This window comes from Leptonotus elevatus, chromosome 19 (genome assembly GCF_054856555.1).
Source record: "Leptonotus elevatus isolate MCC_2025b chromosome 19, RoL_Lele_1.0, whole genome shotgun sequence".
Lineage (NCBI taxonomy): Eukaryota > Metazoa > Chordata > Actinopteri > Syngnathiformes > Syngnathidae > Leptonotus > Leptonotus elevatus.
The window spans coordinates 2,998,966-3,018,039 of NC_141257.1; the positions used below are offsets into that span (position 1 = coordinate 2,998,966).

Here is a 19,074-nt window from a genome sequence, read left to right on the forward strand (position 1 = left end):
ACAGGAATATGTGTAATTCCGCTCGGATCATTCAAAATAAAGCATATGATAACAAGCTTTAAAAATAAAACAGAGGCACGCAGAAAACTTGTAAGTTAATTATTACAAACGTGAGACATTTCGTTCCTCAAATACAGATAATTTTGATCAAAAGTGTGATTTTTGTGCGTTGGGTACCTCAATGATACGTGAAGGGCGCATTCAGGACTTTATTTTGGAGAGCAAAAATAAACTACCGGTAGTCCTTGCATCTAAAGGCATCTCCACAATAATTCCAACGTCAATACGTGCCTTCCAGTGTATGAATATTTGTCCCTCTAAATATATCTCGACTGTCTGTTTGCACCAGTCTATACTCTTGTTAATTTGTTTCTTGACACTTCTATTTATTTAATGGCCTAAGACTCCGTTTACAAAAATGCAGATGTCAATAAGGTGTCTTTTAACTGTATTGATTGGTAGTACAAAAAAAGAAAAGAAATGAAAAATAAACAGTTGAAATACCATCAACTGCAGGTTCAAAAAAGAGATGGAATATAAAAGAGTCAGACTTTATTGCACAAGCGCTACATTAGATTTTATTTGTTGTTGGTAACTATATAGCTACCTGATGTTTAAAAAGAAAAAAAAAGAAAAAAGTATGATAAATATAAGTCAGGCTGCTTAACAAAAATATGTTATTTCTAATGTAGTTAAACAACTAATTAATATTTTTTCATGTCGATGTAAAATAGTTGTTTATTTATTTAATGTTTATTTTACGAATATTTTTATTTTATTAAAAAAAAAAAAAGTCAAAGTCAAAAAGTTCCAGTTACTTTATTGCAAAATATCAAAAGTAACCCCTGACGTCTCCCAAACGTATAATACAATGGGCACACAAAATTCAAGATTATTTTTTTTTTAGACCAAAGGTTGTCAATCGGGCTCAAAATCGGAGCTCAGTGAGGCTGATGACAATGAAGGTCAATCGTCTCTGATCATAATAAGAAGGCTGAGGTGAAAAACATCTCAAAATGTTTCTGCAGTAGCACTTTACATGAGATCCAACCAAAACATCCAAAGCAGTAAGACGGTAGAAAAATGTAAACAAACTGGCGTTACAGCACCCCCTAGGTGTCCTGAGTTGAAGTTGCGCTCCCAGTAGATAGAAACTGATTTGAACTCGTGACCCTTGGTCATTCCGAGTCGGACAGTTCGATGATCTCCAAGGGGTCGCACTGGGTGGAGACGTTGACCTGTGGAGACAAGACAGACATGGTGGCGTAAGCGCTGGGACGCGACGCGACGGGGTCGGATTGGTCCATGTCTTACTTTGTTCTTCTTTGGGGGCGGCGATTGCGAGCTGCTGACCAGCTGGCAGTCAGACGAGTTGGCGGTCTTTGGCGGAGAGACGCAGATGACGCCCATGTCAAGCAGCACCTCCACCTCTCTGAAAGATTCCACAGGGGGGGAAAAATATAAATTAGGTTGAATGATTCTGAAAATTAATTTTTTTTCCTCAATAAGCCTATATTTTTTCAAAGTCCTCTTCTTATGTATGTTAGATTAACGACGGCGAGATGTTCACCTGTCGTTGCCGTTGATGTGATTCTGCTCGGGCGTGGCGCCCCGCGTTTTCCTCTTGCGGGTCCTGCTCAGTCTATGGTCGGTTGGTGTCGAAGGAGGTGGCGAGGTGCCGTTGGTGATGGGCGAGTGGCACATCATCTCGAGCGTCAGAGGTGAGGACGCCTCATTGGCGTCTCCTGGGGGGTCGGTGCCACTGCTGGGGGGAGCACTTTGAGGTTATATGCTCCATATAAATGAAAAGGCATTAGGGGTTAAGAAGAGAGCCTTGTGGTGTGCCACTTTTGACTTGACTTCCGAAATCAACCCCCAGAATTTCTAATTTAATTGTAAATGTTAATTTTTTTTAAATGTTAATTTTTTAAATTAAATAATTAATTTTCTAATTAATTTTGCATTTGTGGAATATGAATTCAACAGCTAAATCTACCATCTCCATCTCTGAGGGCAACCATTTTTGCTACTCGCTGTAAACTAAAAATGACATCACAGTATCTCAGAGCTCTGGCAACGACCAATCATGGCTCACCTGGTTTCTGAGTTTGGTCATGTGACGTTTGCAAGCTGACCCGTGATTGGTTGTTACCCGAGCCCTGAGCAACTGTGATGTCATTTTCAGTGGCAAAGTCGCAAAACGGCCGCTTCCTGAGATGGATAAAAACGGGTGCATTTGATTTCATTATTTCATATTATTGTAAAGAAAATGTTGGCTTCCTAATTTGGAACCCCATGCTGGTGTAATTTGCCACAATAAGCTAAGACTTGAGATTTGTTCCCACCTCTGGTTGCGGGTGACCTGATCGGCAGGACGGGGGGTCTCCTCAGTTGCGGCGGCGACGGCGCTCTCGGCCGGCGAGGGCGCGCAGGACTGCGTGGGCTCCGAATGGCTGGGGCTGTTGTTGACAGACGTGTCGTCCGACAGCAGCGAGATGCCCGACATGCTGAGGTCAGAGTGGAGGCCGCTCGTGACGGCCTCGTCGTCCGCCGTCGCCACGCTGACGTTTCCTGTCGTCGGCTCGTCCTCGTTGCCGTTGTTCCCCATTTTCTCCGCCTCGTTGCCGCCATCTTCATCGTCGTCGTCGTCATCTAATGAGGGGAGGAAAATAGGCGTTTTGATTTGAAGTCTACTGACTTTTGTCATATATTTTCATCATTTCCCCACCCCCCCAAAAAATGTGTGATTAAAAAAACAACCCTCTTAAAAAAAAAAAAAAAACAACCCTGACAAATTAACTTCGAGATGATATGTCAACGGTTCGTACCTGGTCCATCTTGCTGGTTGCTAGCTTGGATCTCTTCTTCAATGTCTGCTTCTGAGGACAAGTCCTCCTCCTCCTCATCTTCCTCCTCGTCCTTCTGCAATGATGAGACCAAGGAAATGAGAAAAAAATCCCCGTGGTGATGCGGCCGGTGGGCCACGGAGCCCTCGTACCTCTTCAACGTGCCGCCGCGGTTTGTCATTCTCGTCCGTGGTGTCCTGTTGGGCGGCGTATTTGTTGATGACGTCCTCCAGGCGGTTCAGACCCAGTTCGCGGTTGTCCCGTAACTTCCGGAGCAGCGTGGTGTCCTTGAGCGCCGGGTCGTTGTCTGTGGGGATGACGAGAAGGCATTGAACGTTTTGATTTTCTTACACAGTGCAGGCGATTCCGAAATTACCAACATCTCAAGACATTACACAACATTTTGGTGTTGGTTGAAAATTAGTTTGGTTAATACTGCCATAAATCTTATTTTTGAGTTGCACATGCGATTTAGTTGACAAGAATGGTGTTAAAATGTATTTTTTTTTTGTAAACAAATTTTTGAGGTATGGTTATTTTAACACCAATGCTAACTTCTGTTGAACTCTCTCAGGTGTATGGCATTAAATGATAGCATTAAGCTAGCAGACTTTGTTAAATGAATTTACGTGGTTTAGTTGACAGGATTGGTGTTTAAATTTGCAATGTTAAATAAAAATTAAAATTAAAATAAATTTAAAGTAGCAGTTGTTTGAAGATTTATAGTTATTGTAACACCCATGCTAACTTCTCTTAGCCCATCTCAGGCATTATATGATAGCATTAAGCTAGCAGACTTCCTTAAATGAAGTTACGTGATTTAATTGAAGAGATTGGTGTTAAAACTTACAATGTTAAATGTAGAAAATAAAAAATGTAAAGTAGCAGTTGTTTGAAGGTTTCTAATTACTATAAAATAACACCAATGCTAATTTCCGTTCGCATTAAGCTAAGAGACTTAATTAGATGAAGTTATGTGGTTCAGTTTCATTTTCTTTTTTTGTAATTTATAAAAAATAATCTGTTCTTTGAAGGTTTATAATAACTGTAACATCAATGCTAACTTCCATAAGCGCAGAATTATTTTAAAAAATGTATTCTTTAAATTAAACCAGGTCAGCTGGCAGCGGAGAGTCCATGTCTAAGACAAAGGCGGGCCTTACCCGGTTTATATTCGCTGGTAAGTTGGCAGCCGAAGTCGTAGAGCAGGTCCTGGTGGCGCCTCTGCTGGATTTTGCTGCCGATGTCGGTGAAAGCCTTGCGGGCGAGCCGCTCCAGCTCCTTGTTGCTCAGGCGCAGGTTGTGTCGCTTGCTGGCCAGCTGGACCTGCTGGAGGATGTCCTGGTAGTCGGGCGGGTTCACGCAGACCTCGGCGCTGTTGATGTAGCGCTGGATCTGACGGGATGACAAAACGATTGAAGGTGGCGGTTCTCAAACTGAAAAAAAAAAAAAAAAAAAAACTAAAAATACTCTGATCGGAGAGACTCTCACCTTCTTGCTAATTTCAGGATAGCTAGTGTCACTGTAGAGGATTTTGCGCTCGAGGATTCGGCCCGTCAGCGAGGTGCAGTCCTTCAGCTCGCACAGCTTGTTGTAGATCTTCATCATCTGCACCAGGAGCAAAAACAAAAAGAGGCGTGAGCGTCGCAGGCCGGCAGGACATAAGCACCCCGGACAAAAAAGCAGGCCGACCTTGCGCTTGAGTTTGTGTTCCTGGATGTACAAAGAGTCCTCGGCATCCAGGTCTTCCAACGAGAGGTCGGTTCGCTGCAGGCGGCAGATCTCGTCGTTGTAGACCTTCAGCAGGTTCTCCAGATATGCGATCTGGAAGTACGAGCACGGCTGAGGAGAACTCCCCTAAACACGGGGCGACAAACGGGGGTGACGCAGCCGCCGGGGCGCTGACCTGCTTCCTGGAGGCCCTGCTTGCTTTTTTCTCCGCTTTGCGCTGGTCTTCCTGAAGCCCCGACGTGGACGGCTTCTCGTCTTCCGTCGCCGGGTTCCCCCCTTGTTTTTGCGCGCCCGTCTCGACAGTCTGGCTTGTCAACGAGGTAGACTGACGACAATCCGACGCTGAGGTAGAAGGGTTCTCACGGTTCTTCTTCTTCCTGCTCCTGTCTTTGTGCTGCTTGAGCACCATGCACAGTTCATAAATGTAGACAAACACCCTGGAACGGTTGGCCTCCAGGCGGGTCAAGCATCGGCCCAAGCTGTTACGGAACTCGACTGACGACAGGTAGTTGCTGCAGGCTTTGGCGTGGTTCTTCTTCAGGAATTCCAACACTTGAGGGCAGTCCTGGGTCACGGCCACGACGTGCTCCACGAACTGAAGGGAGGCGGGGAACAGACAAGGCAAACATCGGAGAACTGCTGTTAATGCTTTGGGAAACATACTGGCAATACCCTGGTCGCATCAAACAAAACATTCTGGTCTCATTGAGATTGTGCCTAAAGAACTGGTGATCACCTCAGAGAACAACTTGTGATTCTCCGCCTGTAGAACGTGCTGCTTCTTCTTGGCCAAAGTGAAAGGCGACTGGGTGATGTGGGTCGGGGCGGACAGCTGTACTCGGCGGGACGAGGACGACGGCTGAGGGACATTCTCTTCATCCAAGACGATGACATTTGAGGTGGATGCCGGGGTCACCGCCATTTGTTGGGAGATTCTTTTTTGAGGCAAATAAGTAACACACAGTAAGTGCAACATAAAACTTTTTGCGTCACAGATAGTATCTCCCCTATGTCCCTCTACTTTGTCTGACCTTTTCCTGACAAGCGGTTTGCTCATGCTCTCATCTTTAAAACAGGTCCCGTTTACATCCCCATTGAGCAAAGTAAGAAGAGAAGGGGAAAAAAATCACAGTTAGGTTGGGTAAGTAAGGAGGATGCTCCAGCTCAGTTTGTCCTACTAAGCCAGGACATGTCAGATGCTTGAGGAATTGTGCATAGGCATGTTGTCATGATCACAACAGCTCACCTCCTCTCACACGAAATGAAGCAAACATTACAGGAGCTCATTGAAAGATGATCATAATCTGCCTCGCGCTCAAGGTGAAAACTTGTATTTACATCTTCCTTGACTCCATTCCAAGGACATTTATTACACACCTCGTATTCGGAAACACTTTATTATTAGTCCTCTCTGTGGAAACGTCCGAGTAAATTGTCTCACTTAACAAACGTCGTTCGAGCACGTCAAAGAAGCCGTGGAGTGTAATGTGTGAACTTAAAAGAATGAAGCTTGTAACGCCACATAACAAGACACACCGCGAGCACAAACACGCCTTTTCACACGATGACAAAAATAAAATAAAAATACGAACAACATTTTTGACGTATACCAACCTGTTGGCTACAGATAACACTCAGGACGGAACATCAACTCCCGCTCGGCATTGTCCAAATACTTCCCCTCGTTAGCTTACCCTAGCATTAACGACCTAGTTCCCGCGCGATTTCACGAGAAGTAAATAATAAATCGGATCTGGGTAGTAAATAGTCTCGTCGAAAAGTCGGCGATATCTTACAAGATGCTGTGTCTCGTCTCAGGAGTTTTTACATCTAGCACAACAACCTAAAACATTTAGAAAGACCTCGAAAACGTCCGTAGAAGCGCTTCCGATCAGGTCTCGCTCGTCTGCTTCCGATGCGAAAACATCTTTGACGGGTCGTGGGCAAATCGCAAACTTGACCCACTAGCGCCACCCTCTGCCGCGGAGGGGAACTTGTCATGAGCGTCGAAATTACATGAACACTTTGGAATGTCAGACTACAACAAACAAATAAATCAATCTTCGTTTTCATGTTTTGGTTGGATACACTATAACCGCGGGTGACAAACTTAAAGCCCGGAGGTCCACCTCATCATATTTTGTGGCAAAATAAAGTGTGTCTACTTCATGTTCTCGGCTAAATTGATTACTTTGTGTCTGCTCCAAAATTGCAACTTTTTGTTGTTGTTGCAGGTACCACCCCGCCAAGAAGCGTTGGCTGATGCGAAGCATGACTTGCACAAAATAACTTTTGAAATACCTGCAATTAAAAATGATTAACTTGCATGAAGCTGGAAGTTTTTGCAGAACTTTTGCTAATCTCCCTAGGAATTGCCGTCCTGTGAATCTGACTGCAAGAGTGCAGCGCAAAAATGAGGCGAGGTGACAAAGAATCCTGTCGTGTCGGTTAAAGATTTACAGAAATTTCTGGCGCTTGCCAACATCTCCGTTGGTACATATTCACGAAGTAAAACATTTACACCACGCAGGACGTTGAGCAAAAATGAATTTTAAAACTAATTTGTGTTAAATGTGTATGATGTAATCATGAATTAATTCAAAGTCCCAAATCCTGGTAAATGATTATTAACAGATGGAAAACAATAACCTGAGTCCAATGTACTGTGTTCAAAATATTTATTATTTTTTGCAGAACTTAAATTATAATTGATACCAAAATAAAAACAAACACGTATTAGATCAAATAAAAAAGCCTGACAACTTTCTTGAGCACTCAAATTTGAAATTTCCCCTAAACACAAAGCAACGTTAGCAATTATTGGAGGGATTTAAAAGCAGACCACAATAATGTATATATATATATATTTTTTTTTTATTTACATTAAAAGTCTTGTTGGCTGTCATTAATGTGAAACAAGGAAAAAGTAAAATGTATTAAAATGCTTCATTTTGTTTGGCTTCTCCAGTGTTGCTTGACAAAGCGGGAAAGCCTCTTCACTTTTCTTTCTGCAGAAAGTTGAAAGTTAAAAGTTCACATATTGACAAAACATTGAAATTGACATTTTGTTTGAGAAATAAACTTACCTTGTCTGATTCTTCTGCTTCGTTTGAATCTACAGACGAAAATAAAAGACATTTACTTTTGTTGCTAATGCTTGCAGTGCATGCTTTGCGCTGCTGGAATCAAATCATCGAAGATATTTGCAGTTTAAACTATTAATACAAGTAATTCAACTTTATTTAGATATTTATTTATTTTGCTATTTGTGGCTGCCTCAAAGGTGCATTAGGCAACCCCAACTAAACAACAGCAACACGACGTCACCCTACAAGCACATTAGCTTAGCTAATTTTAGCCACCTGAGGGGAGGATGGTCCAGCAGACGATCTTGATGAGGCCGTAGAGCACCAGGGCCACGCCCACCATCGCCATGGAGTCCTCGATGGACGGTGTGCTGAAACCTGACAGGACGAAATTCACGATAGAGTCTGACATGAAACGCAATTTGCGCGCTAAGATCATTTTACCGATGACTCTGAGGGCCACGCTGGCTCGCCGCGTGCCCCCGGGATGCTCGGCGACGCAGGTGAGCTCCCCTCCGCTGCCCAGCCCCGGATCCGACGTGTCCAGCTCCAGCCGGGTGTCCTGGCTGTAGGTGCCGTCCCCGGCCAGCCTGTGGCCGGTGAGGTGGCCGGGTCCCAACAACTTGCTCTTGCCGTCAGGCCCTTTCAACTCCCAGCTCAGCTCCAGGGAATGGGGGGCAAAGCCTGAGGCCTCGCAGTGGACAGTCAAAGACTGACCGGGGGCGGTGAGGGGCAACGGGGATGGGTGGATGGACAAGGAAGGAGGTTCTAGGTGCAAGACAAAAAAAAAAAAAAGAGTTCTAGTGGTGCAACGGATCACAAAAGTCACGGTTTGGATCAGATCACTGATTAGAGTCACGGATTGGATCGTTTTTCGGATCAGAAAAATATATAAATAGTACTTTGTCTTCATTTTCTTCTATGAAATGCCTTTTCCTTTAATAAAAAAATATATATCAAAATGTCTAATATAGCCATTTAGGATTTCGATTTTTTACCAACCAATCCACGGATACGTGATCCAAACCGTGGGGCCTGATCTGAACTAATCACGGATCAATGATGATCCGTTGCACCACTAATTGAAGTGGAAGTTGAGTTGTAAACTTGACTCAATAATCCATTCATCGGCTTTTTAACTTGCCTGTGATCTCCAGCTGAATGGTCACCTGAGCCAGAAGGTGCGGCAGGTACACCATGCAGATGTACATTCCCGAGTGGTCCACTTTGGCTTCCTGCAGCACCAAAGATGCGTTGCCACTCCGGTGCAGCCCCTCAAAGTCCATCTTGGCGCCCTCCTCCGGCGGCTCGACCAGCCGGTCCGATTTTCCGTCGTAAGCCAGCAGCAGTCGGCCGCTGCCTCGGGACTGGTAGCGCCACTCTACAGCAAAGCCGGATCCGCTCAGGGGAGATGCGGGGTCGGCCCAGAACTTGCAGTCCAGCAGAACCTGCTCCCCGAGTCTGGACTGCACCACCATTGTCGTGGAGGTCACGCTGAGGACCACTGAAGAGAGAAAAGGCGCATGAGAACTTCCTCAGGCGATTCAAACCCGCGTTCAGTACCGTCCAGCTCGTCGGTTCCGGTGTGCGCGCGCATGATGCTGGACGTGCCACGCCCTCCGTCCAGCCCCTGAACGGCGGCAGAAAACCAGTCGGCCTGCAGGTATATAGGGCTGAGCTGGCCTGAGAGCGAGGCGGCCCATGAGATGCTGGACAACTGCGGCTGGATCCGGTTGAGCTCACAATAGGGCTTGCGGTTTGAATCTCTGCGAGAGCGCCGGTGACACAGAGTCGCCGCCGGATCTGATCAAAGTGGAGGCGACAAGCAGCGATTATCCTCCGCGTGTTTATTATGACATGTATTTATTGCACACGCCAACAGACCGGCAACATGGTAGACTCTCAGGATGCTGGGGTCAGCCGAATCTTGGAGGCTGGCTGCACGGTGGCCTTCTGTCCCGATGTGAAGCAGGGACTTCTCCTGGCTCGGTGGCGTCGTTAGGCCGCCTTTAGCCGCCTTCTCGTTCAAATACCAGCACTCCAACGTGGGACAGGCGTGGCTGGCGAAGGCTGCGGGAAGGCCACAAGCAGACAACAAGTGTAACGAGTTGACTCGCTTGTGGCGCATCAAATGGCAGAGGATATTTTTAGCCACTGGATCAAGGTGAAAGGTTTGTTGGACTGGAATCTTTGTTAATTGAGGCGTGTTATTGAGTGTAATTGTTCTAAAGAGCCAAATAGCCAATAGATGTTGCCGTGTCTTTTAAACTACAATATCTAACAGATTTTTTTTAAACATCAAAATGTTCCATTTTTTTCCATTTTCATCTAAAAAGAATAAAGATTTATATATATATATATATATATATATATATATATATATATATATATATATATATATATATATATATATACATATATATATATATATATTTATTTTTTTATTTTTGAATTTAGAATGAATTTATTTGCACTGTTGAATTATTTTTTAAAAAATGTTATTTTTTTATTTTATTTTTTTATTTTTTATTTAATCTATTTTTATATACAGAAAGCTCAATTGTAATTGCTGTTACGCGCTTCAACCACAGGGGGCGTACACACCAAATTCCCTTAAAAGCTTGCCTTAAACGAAGCTCGAGTCGTTCTAATGTTGCATAAGTGTGTGACAACATTAATAAACGGCAGCATAATATGAAATGCTCTTGAGCATCGTTCGGTATGTTTTACTGAAAAACGTTTTTGAGGGGAAGTGCATTTCAAGCATTTTTTTCCCCCCAACCTGTCGCGTGTTGTGTCGCTTACCTTGGACGAAGCAGCTGAGCAGGAAGACATTACAAATGGACCAAATGGTCGTTATGGTCGTTCCGCTCATTCTTGCTTCTTGTTCTTCCTCTTGTCGTCTTGTTTTCGTTGTTCTTTCAGCAAAAGTGAGTCGAGCAACCGTAACGTGTCTGTCTTTGGTTTCCAACCCCCACAAATACTTTCACTTTCACTCCCCGCTGCCAGTTCGTTGAATGAGAAAAGCGCCACCTTCCGTTTATGGGAAGGGTGCAAACACAGATAAGAAGACACCAGGAAACTGAACACAAATAAGTTATTACATGAGAATTTGTTGTCATTGCAGTAAGTGTACTGTGTAAATGCTTTATGAAAATCCAGAAAAGATATACAATATAGCGGGGCTGCAAACAATGAACTCTAGTTTTAAATCTACACATTTACGTGGTTGTGTGACACGCCAGTCACTACGTATTTATATGTATACAAGACAAATAAGAGTACATTCGACATAATATATTGTTGTTGTTTTTTGCTTTGCAGACAACAATCATCGCCATAGAGTTCAATGGCGGAGTGCCTACCGCCTCTACGACAACAAACACACGCACACGCAAACATTTAAAATCAAATTAAGTTTACATTTTAAACTGAAAAAAACAGACTGCACTTCCCGTGATATTTTAAAATGTAAGCAACGTTTTGGTTTGTTTTAGTACTGTCACTTAAAGACTGTAATGTGAGTTCAAAGATTTGTTTCCAAATACATTATATATTCTTGAAGATTATTTATGAAATTCCCAAGTAAGGAGGTACTTCCGCGAATAAATCTGCCGGCCATCCACTGATCGAGATGAGCTCCAGAGGCCTGTTAGCTAGCGCCTCTCACCGTGTGGCATTAAACAGCTTGAAGCCTTTTTTTTTCTTCTTTTTTTTAAGTATTGTTCTCGATTTGCCAAACTGCTGTTTATTGTGAAGTTAGCTGATCTAAAACGTATGTGCTAACATGCTACATTGCTAGCATGATTTATTCATGGTGTTGGGTGTGTGTGTGTGTGTTTTTTTCCCCCCAAGTAACTAAGTAACAGTAACTAATAATGTACAGTATTGAATTTGTGAAAAATAGTTCAATGACACTAATACAGTTTCACATTTCAGTACAGCATAGTTCTTAAGAGTTTAGTCTTTACAGTGGAGGCATGTATCAGAAGTCGGGTGTGTTTCCAGTAAAACGAAACCAAAAGCAGATAGGAGTTCCACTTCGGGTATAGGTTTGACACGCAGGCTGCACGTGCGTGAAAATGGGGACCAAGAGTTCAGCACTTCGCCAAACTTTCGCTGTGTTTTTGGCGCTCGTGGCGGACGCCTGCCTGGTTCACGCCGCGGCGCCGGCGGTGTGCGCGGCGAGCCGCTTTTGGCTGTCGGTGTGGCTGCTCGCGCTGCTCCGGTGTTGTTTGGCGTTGGCCGCCCTCTCGCTGCTCAACTACGGGGAGCTTCCCCCGGCGCCGGCTCGTTTGCTCGCCTTGCATAGCGCTCTCCCCGCCGCCTTGGACTGCGTCGCCGACCACATATGCGGTGCGACGATGGCGGCGGCGATGGCGGGGGCGGCGGGGGCGGCGGGGGCGACGCGCTGCTGGTTGATGTGCGCCGGAGCCTCTCTGGCCGCTGCCTTGTTTTGGGAAGTCGGCGTGTGGGTCTCCAATGGCCGCAAAGCGAATGGACAAAAGGCGGGAGTTTTGTTCATGAGGGTGGTTCGCATGTACAGGACGGACTTGGTGCTGCTACTTGGAGGGTTTTGCTTTCTCACCTTGGCCGCCGTCTGTAAGTACTTTGATGATGATAATGATCGACTCGAAATGGAGTAATACGTATCTATGTCATTTACAGTAGTACCTTCACTTACAAGTTGCATTCGTTGTATGGTCAATGGTAAACGGACTGCTTTTTTTTTTTATAGCGCTTTAAACACACAATAAAAGACAGAATGTAAAGACATGACACTGCCTTATTCAGGGAATTTCTCTCAAGAGTGTGTGTCGCTGTGTTCGTGTCTCAGGTGACATCCAGATCCGGTTTTACACGGGCAAGGTAATTGACAACCTGCGCGACGATTACATTCCGGATGAATTCTTGTCAGCTCTGCTTCTCATGGCCTTGTTTTCAGTGGGAAGGTGAGAATGCGTAACCGGACTCGCAAAAAATACTAGACCTCATCATAATCCTGCACCCCTAGGAATAAAAAAACAACACAACTTAATTTATCACAAATCATTTGCAGACCCCACGTTTAGAGAACCGCTGGTTTAAGTGAATGCTCATCTTGTCTTTGTTTGAGCAGCTCGGTGGGCGCGGGCAGCAGAGGGGGTCTCCTCATGTGGGCCATTAACTCCTTCAAGTGCAGAGTGAAAGGGAAACTGTTTCAAGCTCAGACCAAACAGGAGATTGCATTTTTTGACACCACAAAAATAGGTATGGCGTGAAAATTGAAAACTCACGAGAAAAAAATGCCGCACGGCGCTGTGACTTCTCGCCAGTAATATTTGTATTTCTTCCGCGTGCAGGTGAACTCACCTCCTTGCTTTCCAAAGACATCCCCCTTATGGCTGAAACGGTTTGCCTGAACATCAACGTCCTTCTGAGGACCCTAATCAAGACGGCGTTCACGCTGACCTTAATGTTGAACCTTTCATGGACGCTAACGTGCTTAGTGCTCCTGGAGGTCCCCGTCACTGGCCTCATACAGACCATCTCCGACAAACACCACCAGGTAACGCCGACGGACCGATTGGCTCCATGGATTGACGGATCCAATTGACGACTCGCTCGAACCCCTTGACGAATGACCGATCCTCGTGTTTGCAGCGGTTGAAGCAGGCCACGCAGGACTCGGTGACTTCGGCAAACGAGGTGGTCAACGAGATCCTGTTGGCCGTTCGGACCGTGCGCAGCTTCCACGCTGAGGAGCACGAGGCCCGTCGCTATGACAACCGGATGATGGCCACGCACAGGCTCAAGACCTGGCGGGATGCCGTCAGGATCGTGTCCCTGCTGGCGCAAAGGGTAAGTAAGATGTCGGTCGCCATTTTTTTGGGAGATTCCGCCCATGAGGCTCTCAGCAAAACGCGACGACTGATTACCGACCATTATTTCTACTTGAAGTTACTACAGGAGTTCAAGAGCGGACAGAGGTTGGATTGACGTGTGTGTGTGTGTAGCTGACAGGTTTGGCAATTCACGTGCTGATGTTGTGGTATGGCAGGCTGTACATCCAGAGAGGCCAGATGACCACCGGGAACCTGGTCTCCTTCATCCTCTACCAGTCGGATATCGGACACAACATCAGGGTATCGGCTCTGAAAAGCTTCTATTCTCAAACGGGTGTAATTTGCAGGCGCGTTGCGGGTCGTGCAGGTTCTCATATTGGGAATTTCTCCTGCATGCCAGAGTCTGATCTACATCAGTGGCCACATGTTGACCTCGGTGGGCGCCGCTGGTAAAGTCTTCGAGGTTCTGGATCGACAGCCTCGGATCAGGACGGATGGGGAACTCGCGCCCGATAGGCTGGCGGGACACGTCGTCTTCCGCCATCTCCACTTCGCCTATCCGGCACACCCCGAGGTCGCCGTGCTGCAGGTGGGCGTCGCAATGGAGTCATCCGGGTTTTACGGCAATGCGCAAAAAGTTCAACGGAGGCATTTGTGCCCTCTCGTGTATTAGGACTTCTCTTTGGAGCTGCCAGTGGGTCAGATGACGGCGCTGGTCGGCGTGTCTGGAGAAGGAAAAAGCACCTGCGCCAGTTTGCTGAAGCGCTTGTACGAGTCGCAGGGCGGACAAATCCTGTTGGACCGCGCCGAGCTGGAATCATACGACTGCCGCTATCTCAGCAGGAAGGTGAAAGCCCAAAACGGAAACTGTTGTTATTTACGTTACGTTTTCAGATTTGGATCTTTCGATATGAAGGCGGACCAAAGCATTAGCGTTCCAAGTCCACGGACGGCTACGAGGGTCTTGCTCGGCTAGCGTTTAACATCGAAATGCGCATCAGCGCCACCTACAGGACCGGAGTCAGATGGCAACAATCTGAACACCCTTGTGTTTTTCACAGATTGCGGTCGTCAGCCAAGAGCCGGTGCTCTTCTCCGGAACGATCAGACACAATATTGCTTACGGCCTGGACGACTGCTCTTTGGATGCCATCCAGCAGGCGGCGCACCAAGCCGATGCCCACGACTTCATCACAAAGCTGGAGAAGGGCTACGACACCGGTGAGCCAAAGTGGACTTAAGATATCAATTTTTTTTTTTTTTTACAAGAATTGAAAAATGTTTAGACAGCAGTGAGCTTGACTGGCTGGATTTTTGCCACAGTAACTTGCTTCAAAACTTGAAGGTTATGACTTGAGACTTACTTTTGACTTGGAGTGCTGGGCTGAAGATTTGATTGTCTGTCAAGAGGTTGGTGAGGCGGGAAGCCTGCTGTCCAAGAGCGAGCGGCAACGCGTGGCCATCGCTCGAGCGCTGGTCAGACGGCCGCAGGTTCTCATCCTGGATGAAGTCACCAGCTCCTTGGATGAGCGTAGTGAAAACAAGGTCGAGTAAAAAAAAAAAAATGAAAAAACATCATCCTAAAATACTTCTACTTTCAAATTCAACCTACTTGAACCCGATTTTTTTCCATTTTTAAAGTTGACAAAATATTCTGTGCTGGTCTCACCTGACACAGGTCCTGCAGGATCTGCTGAGGCGTCGTGATCGAACCGTGCTGCTGATCACTCACAGACTAAAGACTATCGAGAAGGCCGACCGGATTGCGGTGATCGGCGGCGGTGGCGTTCGGGAGTATGGAACACACCGCCAGCTGATGGAAAAGAAGGGAATATACTATAAAATGAGAGATATGCTCACCACCGCGGGAAGATAACCTCGCACCGATCTCGGTCGGCCAAACGCATTTGAAGCACTGACCTGCATTTACAACCTGACTTTTCAAATTGATTCCATGAAACTTGATTCCAGTAGCCTGTTCTGTTAATCATGGAGAGTTTCTCTAGATTTTAGATTTTTTTTTTTTTTGTCTTGTTATTTGATAAATATTGATTCTGAAGTGCTGCAAATTATTAATGTGGAACGGTTGTGCACTGAGGTTTTTGGTTATTGTGTAATATTGATGGTTTGTATTGCTACATGATAATGGTGGTGAATTGAGTAAGACATTTTTTTTATTGTGTTTTTAATCATTTTACCGTGTTGTTTTCTTTGAATTTATGCAGCTTGTGTGTTTGGATTTTATCTTGATTTTCATCATTTTATTTGAAACTCCTACTTTCCTACCTTGTAAAGCACTATGGAAATGTTTTCATGTTTATGATTAATTAAAGATTAAAAATAGAAAAGCAACACAACTATTTCCTTTTGAGGGAACACAGTCGACTGCGTGAAAACGTTTCAGTAAAATCAACACAAATATCTTGTACTATATCTCTATGAACGTATATCTATTAAGTGTTTTCAATAGAAATAATTCCTCTGACTTGACATTATTGAAGTAGTTCCACACTACTATTTAGTTGGTTTAAAGACAAAACCTTTAAATTGTGAAGACTTGCGTTAGTAAAGTCATAACATGTTAACATCTACAAAAAAAAAAAAACGTTTTAATTTCATTGGAACACGGAAATGGTGTGGAAAAGCCTGCCAAACAAAACAAAACACTGCCATCTCATTGGTTGAGAGCTGCAATGCAAAATGGCCGACACGCCTGGAAAGTCCCTTGTGTGTTCACTTTCGTTTTGTACAATCGAGTAATGTGACTTTATGGTTATTACCATTTTAAAAGTCGCATAATGAAAATTGATGTCTGCATGAATTTGAGCCCTTTAAAACGTCAAGACTTTTCATTATTTGTTGTTTGGGGAAATAGTGATCTATATAAACTCAGGACAGGAAAAAGTGCATTTTGTAGTATTCCAGTTCCACACTAGCTTATATATTGCAACAATCTACATCAAATTTAGATTACTGTCTGTAATACCCACTCCATTTGTTAATCTGACCCACATACATTTACATTGAGTAATTATTTTTTCATAATAATAATAAAAAATCTCCTAAAGAAATTCTACAATTTATAAGGAAGTAATAAAATAACAAATGTGAATACAATACAAAGTTCTTTGCCCCACCCCCCGATACGCTTGTTATACAACGCTTGGGTGACCTTTGCCGAGTCGTCTTGAAAGTGGAGAACCAAGACAACAAAAACAGTTTGTTGAATTAGCTGAAATCATCATCATATACAGCAAACATGACACACGCGAGCGTCCCTTCGTCAACGCATTTCACGCTTGCTTAGCTTGCATCGGAACTGCTTTGGGTTTATTTTATGCTTGAGAAGCAGCAATGCAGGTTTGAGGTCATGGTTTTAAAATCTGATGTCACCCAGCCAGTTTTGCTGTCAGTTGATTTCTGAAAGGGGCGGGGGTGGGGGTGGAGGGGGGGGGTGCTTTGGCAGAAGGGCATGATGAGGGAAAAAGAGTGGCTCCATACTGCCATCTAGCGATCCTGGAAAAACTAAACTTTTGTGTTCTCGGGCCATATTTGAGTTTGAAAACAGCAATGTCATTCGTAGATGAGATTTAACAACAACAACAAAAAAGGAAAAAATAAACTAAAATAACCTAAAAAGGATCACATGTAAGTTTTCTTTAGTAAAACAGTATAATCTTAATAATTCTCATTTTAAAATATTCATAAATAAATACCAAATTCTGCAACAAAACACATGTTTAAGAATTCAACATATATGTATAATTGATCATATTAATAAATTATAAAATAGTTTTTTTTTTAATAGCTGCATTTACAATTAATTAATCAACCGCTTATTTCATTTGATAAACAAATAAAACCTGTGGACACCAATAGATTTTAAATCTAAATTTCACAGTTCATTACCAATATGGACACTAAAAAGGAGTTCATTTTAGAAGATGTCAAGAATTATGAATTGCGTGTTTACTGCTCTGTGGGAAGGAATGCAGCTCAAAGTGGCCAGTAGGTGGCGATCTCACACTCCAAAAAGCTTGAGAAGGTCGTGACCCGTGACCTACAAAGGATGACACGATTTCAGGCCAACATGATTTTACGTGCAGAACATTTTCATTTTTATTTATCTTTTTTTTTTGTTGCCAAGCGTCAACAGAAACAATTCAGTTGAGAGGTGGCCATAGAAATTCATATTTATGCCTCTAAACATGCACTCATGTTCAAATGTGACTACATTTATATTTCAATAATAAGGTTTGTTGATCATTCATAAAAATATAAATAAAGGCAATCCTGTATCTTATTTTCTTATCTTAAGATCTGTTGAACTCATGCTGCGTTTAGCGCCTTCCTTTAAAAATAAATGCCACACGCTGCTGGATTAGAAAGCATGTTAATCTCGTGCAATCCCATTTCATCTCGGCGATCTCGCGGGCCTGCATTCAGGGTTTCCAGTGTGATCGAAAATGATGTTTGTGATACCATTCACATGGAAATAGCTCACTGCGAACCCGTGCGTCTCGTTGGCATCTCAATTGAGCAAGAGAAACTAGGGCTCTGGTGGACATGCCGTCATCGTTGCGATTCGTCGACTCTCCAGCCCAGGAGGAGGGGGGGGGGGGGGGGGGGCATTTTCATCTTCCAGTTTGCATGACTGGGAATGCAAGTCAGTAGTCAACGCAACAAGCAAAGACTGAGTATGTTTGGGGGGGGGGGGGGGAGAGAGAGAGAGAGAGAGAGAGAGAGAGAGAGAGAGAGAGAGAGAGAGAGAGAGAGAGAGAGAGAGACTAGTGATGAGTCAGAGGCGGCTGATTCTGATGTAATCTGCTCCTTCCACACCACCTCACGCACGAACCATACAAACTGGCCCGGTGTAAGATGGACCTGCTCTACCTGATGTTAAACAAATCTTATGCAGACGGTGCTTGCCAATGAATTCCAACCCTGGCTGGACGATAAAATAAATAAAGACACAACGACAAGCGTTGTTAAAAAGCGTAGTTCTCAAATGTAAAGTGCAGCCTAAATAATAGACTTGGCTCTGCAAATACCACCATCAAGAATAACACACCGACTCTAAAATGACCCAATGTAAATATCAACACCCAAAAAAAAAAAAAAAAAAAGAATGTCAATGATTTAGTTAAAATGTATTGTAGCTAAATAAATGCTTCAAAACTAACACAAAAAGACAAATGTATTGACCTTAAAATTTAAATACAACTGACCTACATTTAGGCAATGATTCATTTACATTTTGCGAGAGGAGATTTTGATTTTTCACTAAATATAATGTAAATAAATACAAATTGGGATTTGGGGATGGGTAACAAAGACGACCGTTGTATAAAATTAGTTTCTCACCGTGATGGAGAAAAAGAAAAGAAAAGATGAGCAATAACCGATAGCAGAAATACCTAAAAAAAGAGAGCAAAGATTGGAATTTAATTATTCTCTAAAAATAAATAAATATTTTTTTTAACTAAAACCTGGAAACAAATGTAAAATATAGAAATGTAATATATATTTTCTATTTTATTACATAATAAATTACAGCAAAATGAAATAAATTACAGGTTTGTCAGT

The 19,074-nt window shown here is 43.8% G+C and overlaps 3 protein-coding genes and 1 long non-coding RNA gene across 9 annotated transcripts; 2 read left to right on the top strand and 2 right to left on the bottom strand.

Annotated features, from left to right (window-relative positions):
• Positions 1–803: 803 nt before the first annotated feature.
• daxx (death-domain associated protein) lies at positions 804–6,540 on the bottom strand. 6 transcript variants are annotated; one of them, XM_086063516.1, is made up of 13 exons: positions 6,192–6,540; positions 5,609–5,642; positions 5,314–5,512; positions 4,753–5,172; positions 4,539–4,670; positions 4,338–4,454; positions 4,010–4,241; positions 2,999–3,153; positions 2,829–2,922; positions 2,346–2,652; positions 1,571–1,765; positions 1,315–1,432; positions 804–1,238 (listed from the first exon to the last, which is right to left on the bottom strand). In XM_086063516.1, exons 2-13 carry the CDS (start codon positions 5,632–5,634, stop codon positions 1,179–1,181), a joined length of 2,055 nt encoding a protein of 684 aa, XP_085919642.1. In that variant the 5' UTR covers positions 5,635–5,642; positions 6,192–6,540; the 3' UTR covers positions 804–1,178. The 6 variants fall into 6 exon arrangements, with proteins under 6 accessions (XP_085919642.1, XP_085919643.1, XP_085919645.1 ...); XM_086063517.1 differs by having other exon boundaries at positions 6,374–6,515; XM_086063519.1 differs by lacking the exon at positions 5,609–5,642.
• Positions 5,389–6,882, top strand: LOC147157480 (uncharacterized). The gene is made up of 3 exons (XR_015091460.1): positions 5,389–5,540; positions 5,654–5,718; positions 6,812–6,882. It is a non-coding gene; the product is annotated as an uncharacterized LOC147157480 (long non-coding RNA).
• A 356-nt stretch (positions 6,883–7,238) lies between these two features.
• tapbp.1 (TAP binding protein (tapasin), tandem duplicate 1) lies at positions 7,239–10,690 on the bottom strand. The gene is made up of 8 exons (XM_086062807.1): positions 10,469–10,690; positions 9,548–9,733; positions 9,227–9,466; positions 8,808–9,167; positions 8,108–8,431; positions 7,940–8,041; positions 7,664–7,692; positions 7,239–7,585 (listed from the first exon to the last, which is right to left on the bottom strand). Exons 1-8 carry the CDS (start codon positions 10,536–10,538, stop codon positions 7,574–7,576), a joined length of 1,323 nt encoding a protein of 440 aa, XP_085918933.1. The 5' UTR covers positions 10,539–10,690; the 3' UTR covers positions 7,239–7,573.
• A 622-nt stretch (positions 10,691–11,312) lies between these two features.
• On the top strand, positions 11,313–15,839 carry tap2a (transporter associated with antigen processing, subunit type a). The gene is made up of 11 exons (XM_086062806.1): positions 11,313–12,265; positions 12,501–12,615; positions 12,783–12,913; positions 13,006–13,211; positions 13,307–13,504; positions 13,660–13,788; positions 13,889–14,077; positions 14,162–14,335; positions 14,550–14,709; positions 14,897–15,033; positions 15,167–15,839. The coding sequence occupies exons 1-11, from the start codon at positions 11,746–11,748 to the stop codon at positions 15,362–15,364; spliced, it is 2,157 nt and encodes a 718-aa protein (XP_085918932.1). The 5' UTR covers positions 11,313–11,745; the 3' UTR covers positions 15,365–15,839.
• The last annotated feature ends 3,235 nt before the right edge of the window (positions 15,840–19,074 follow it).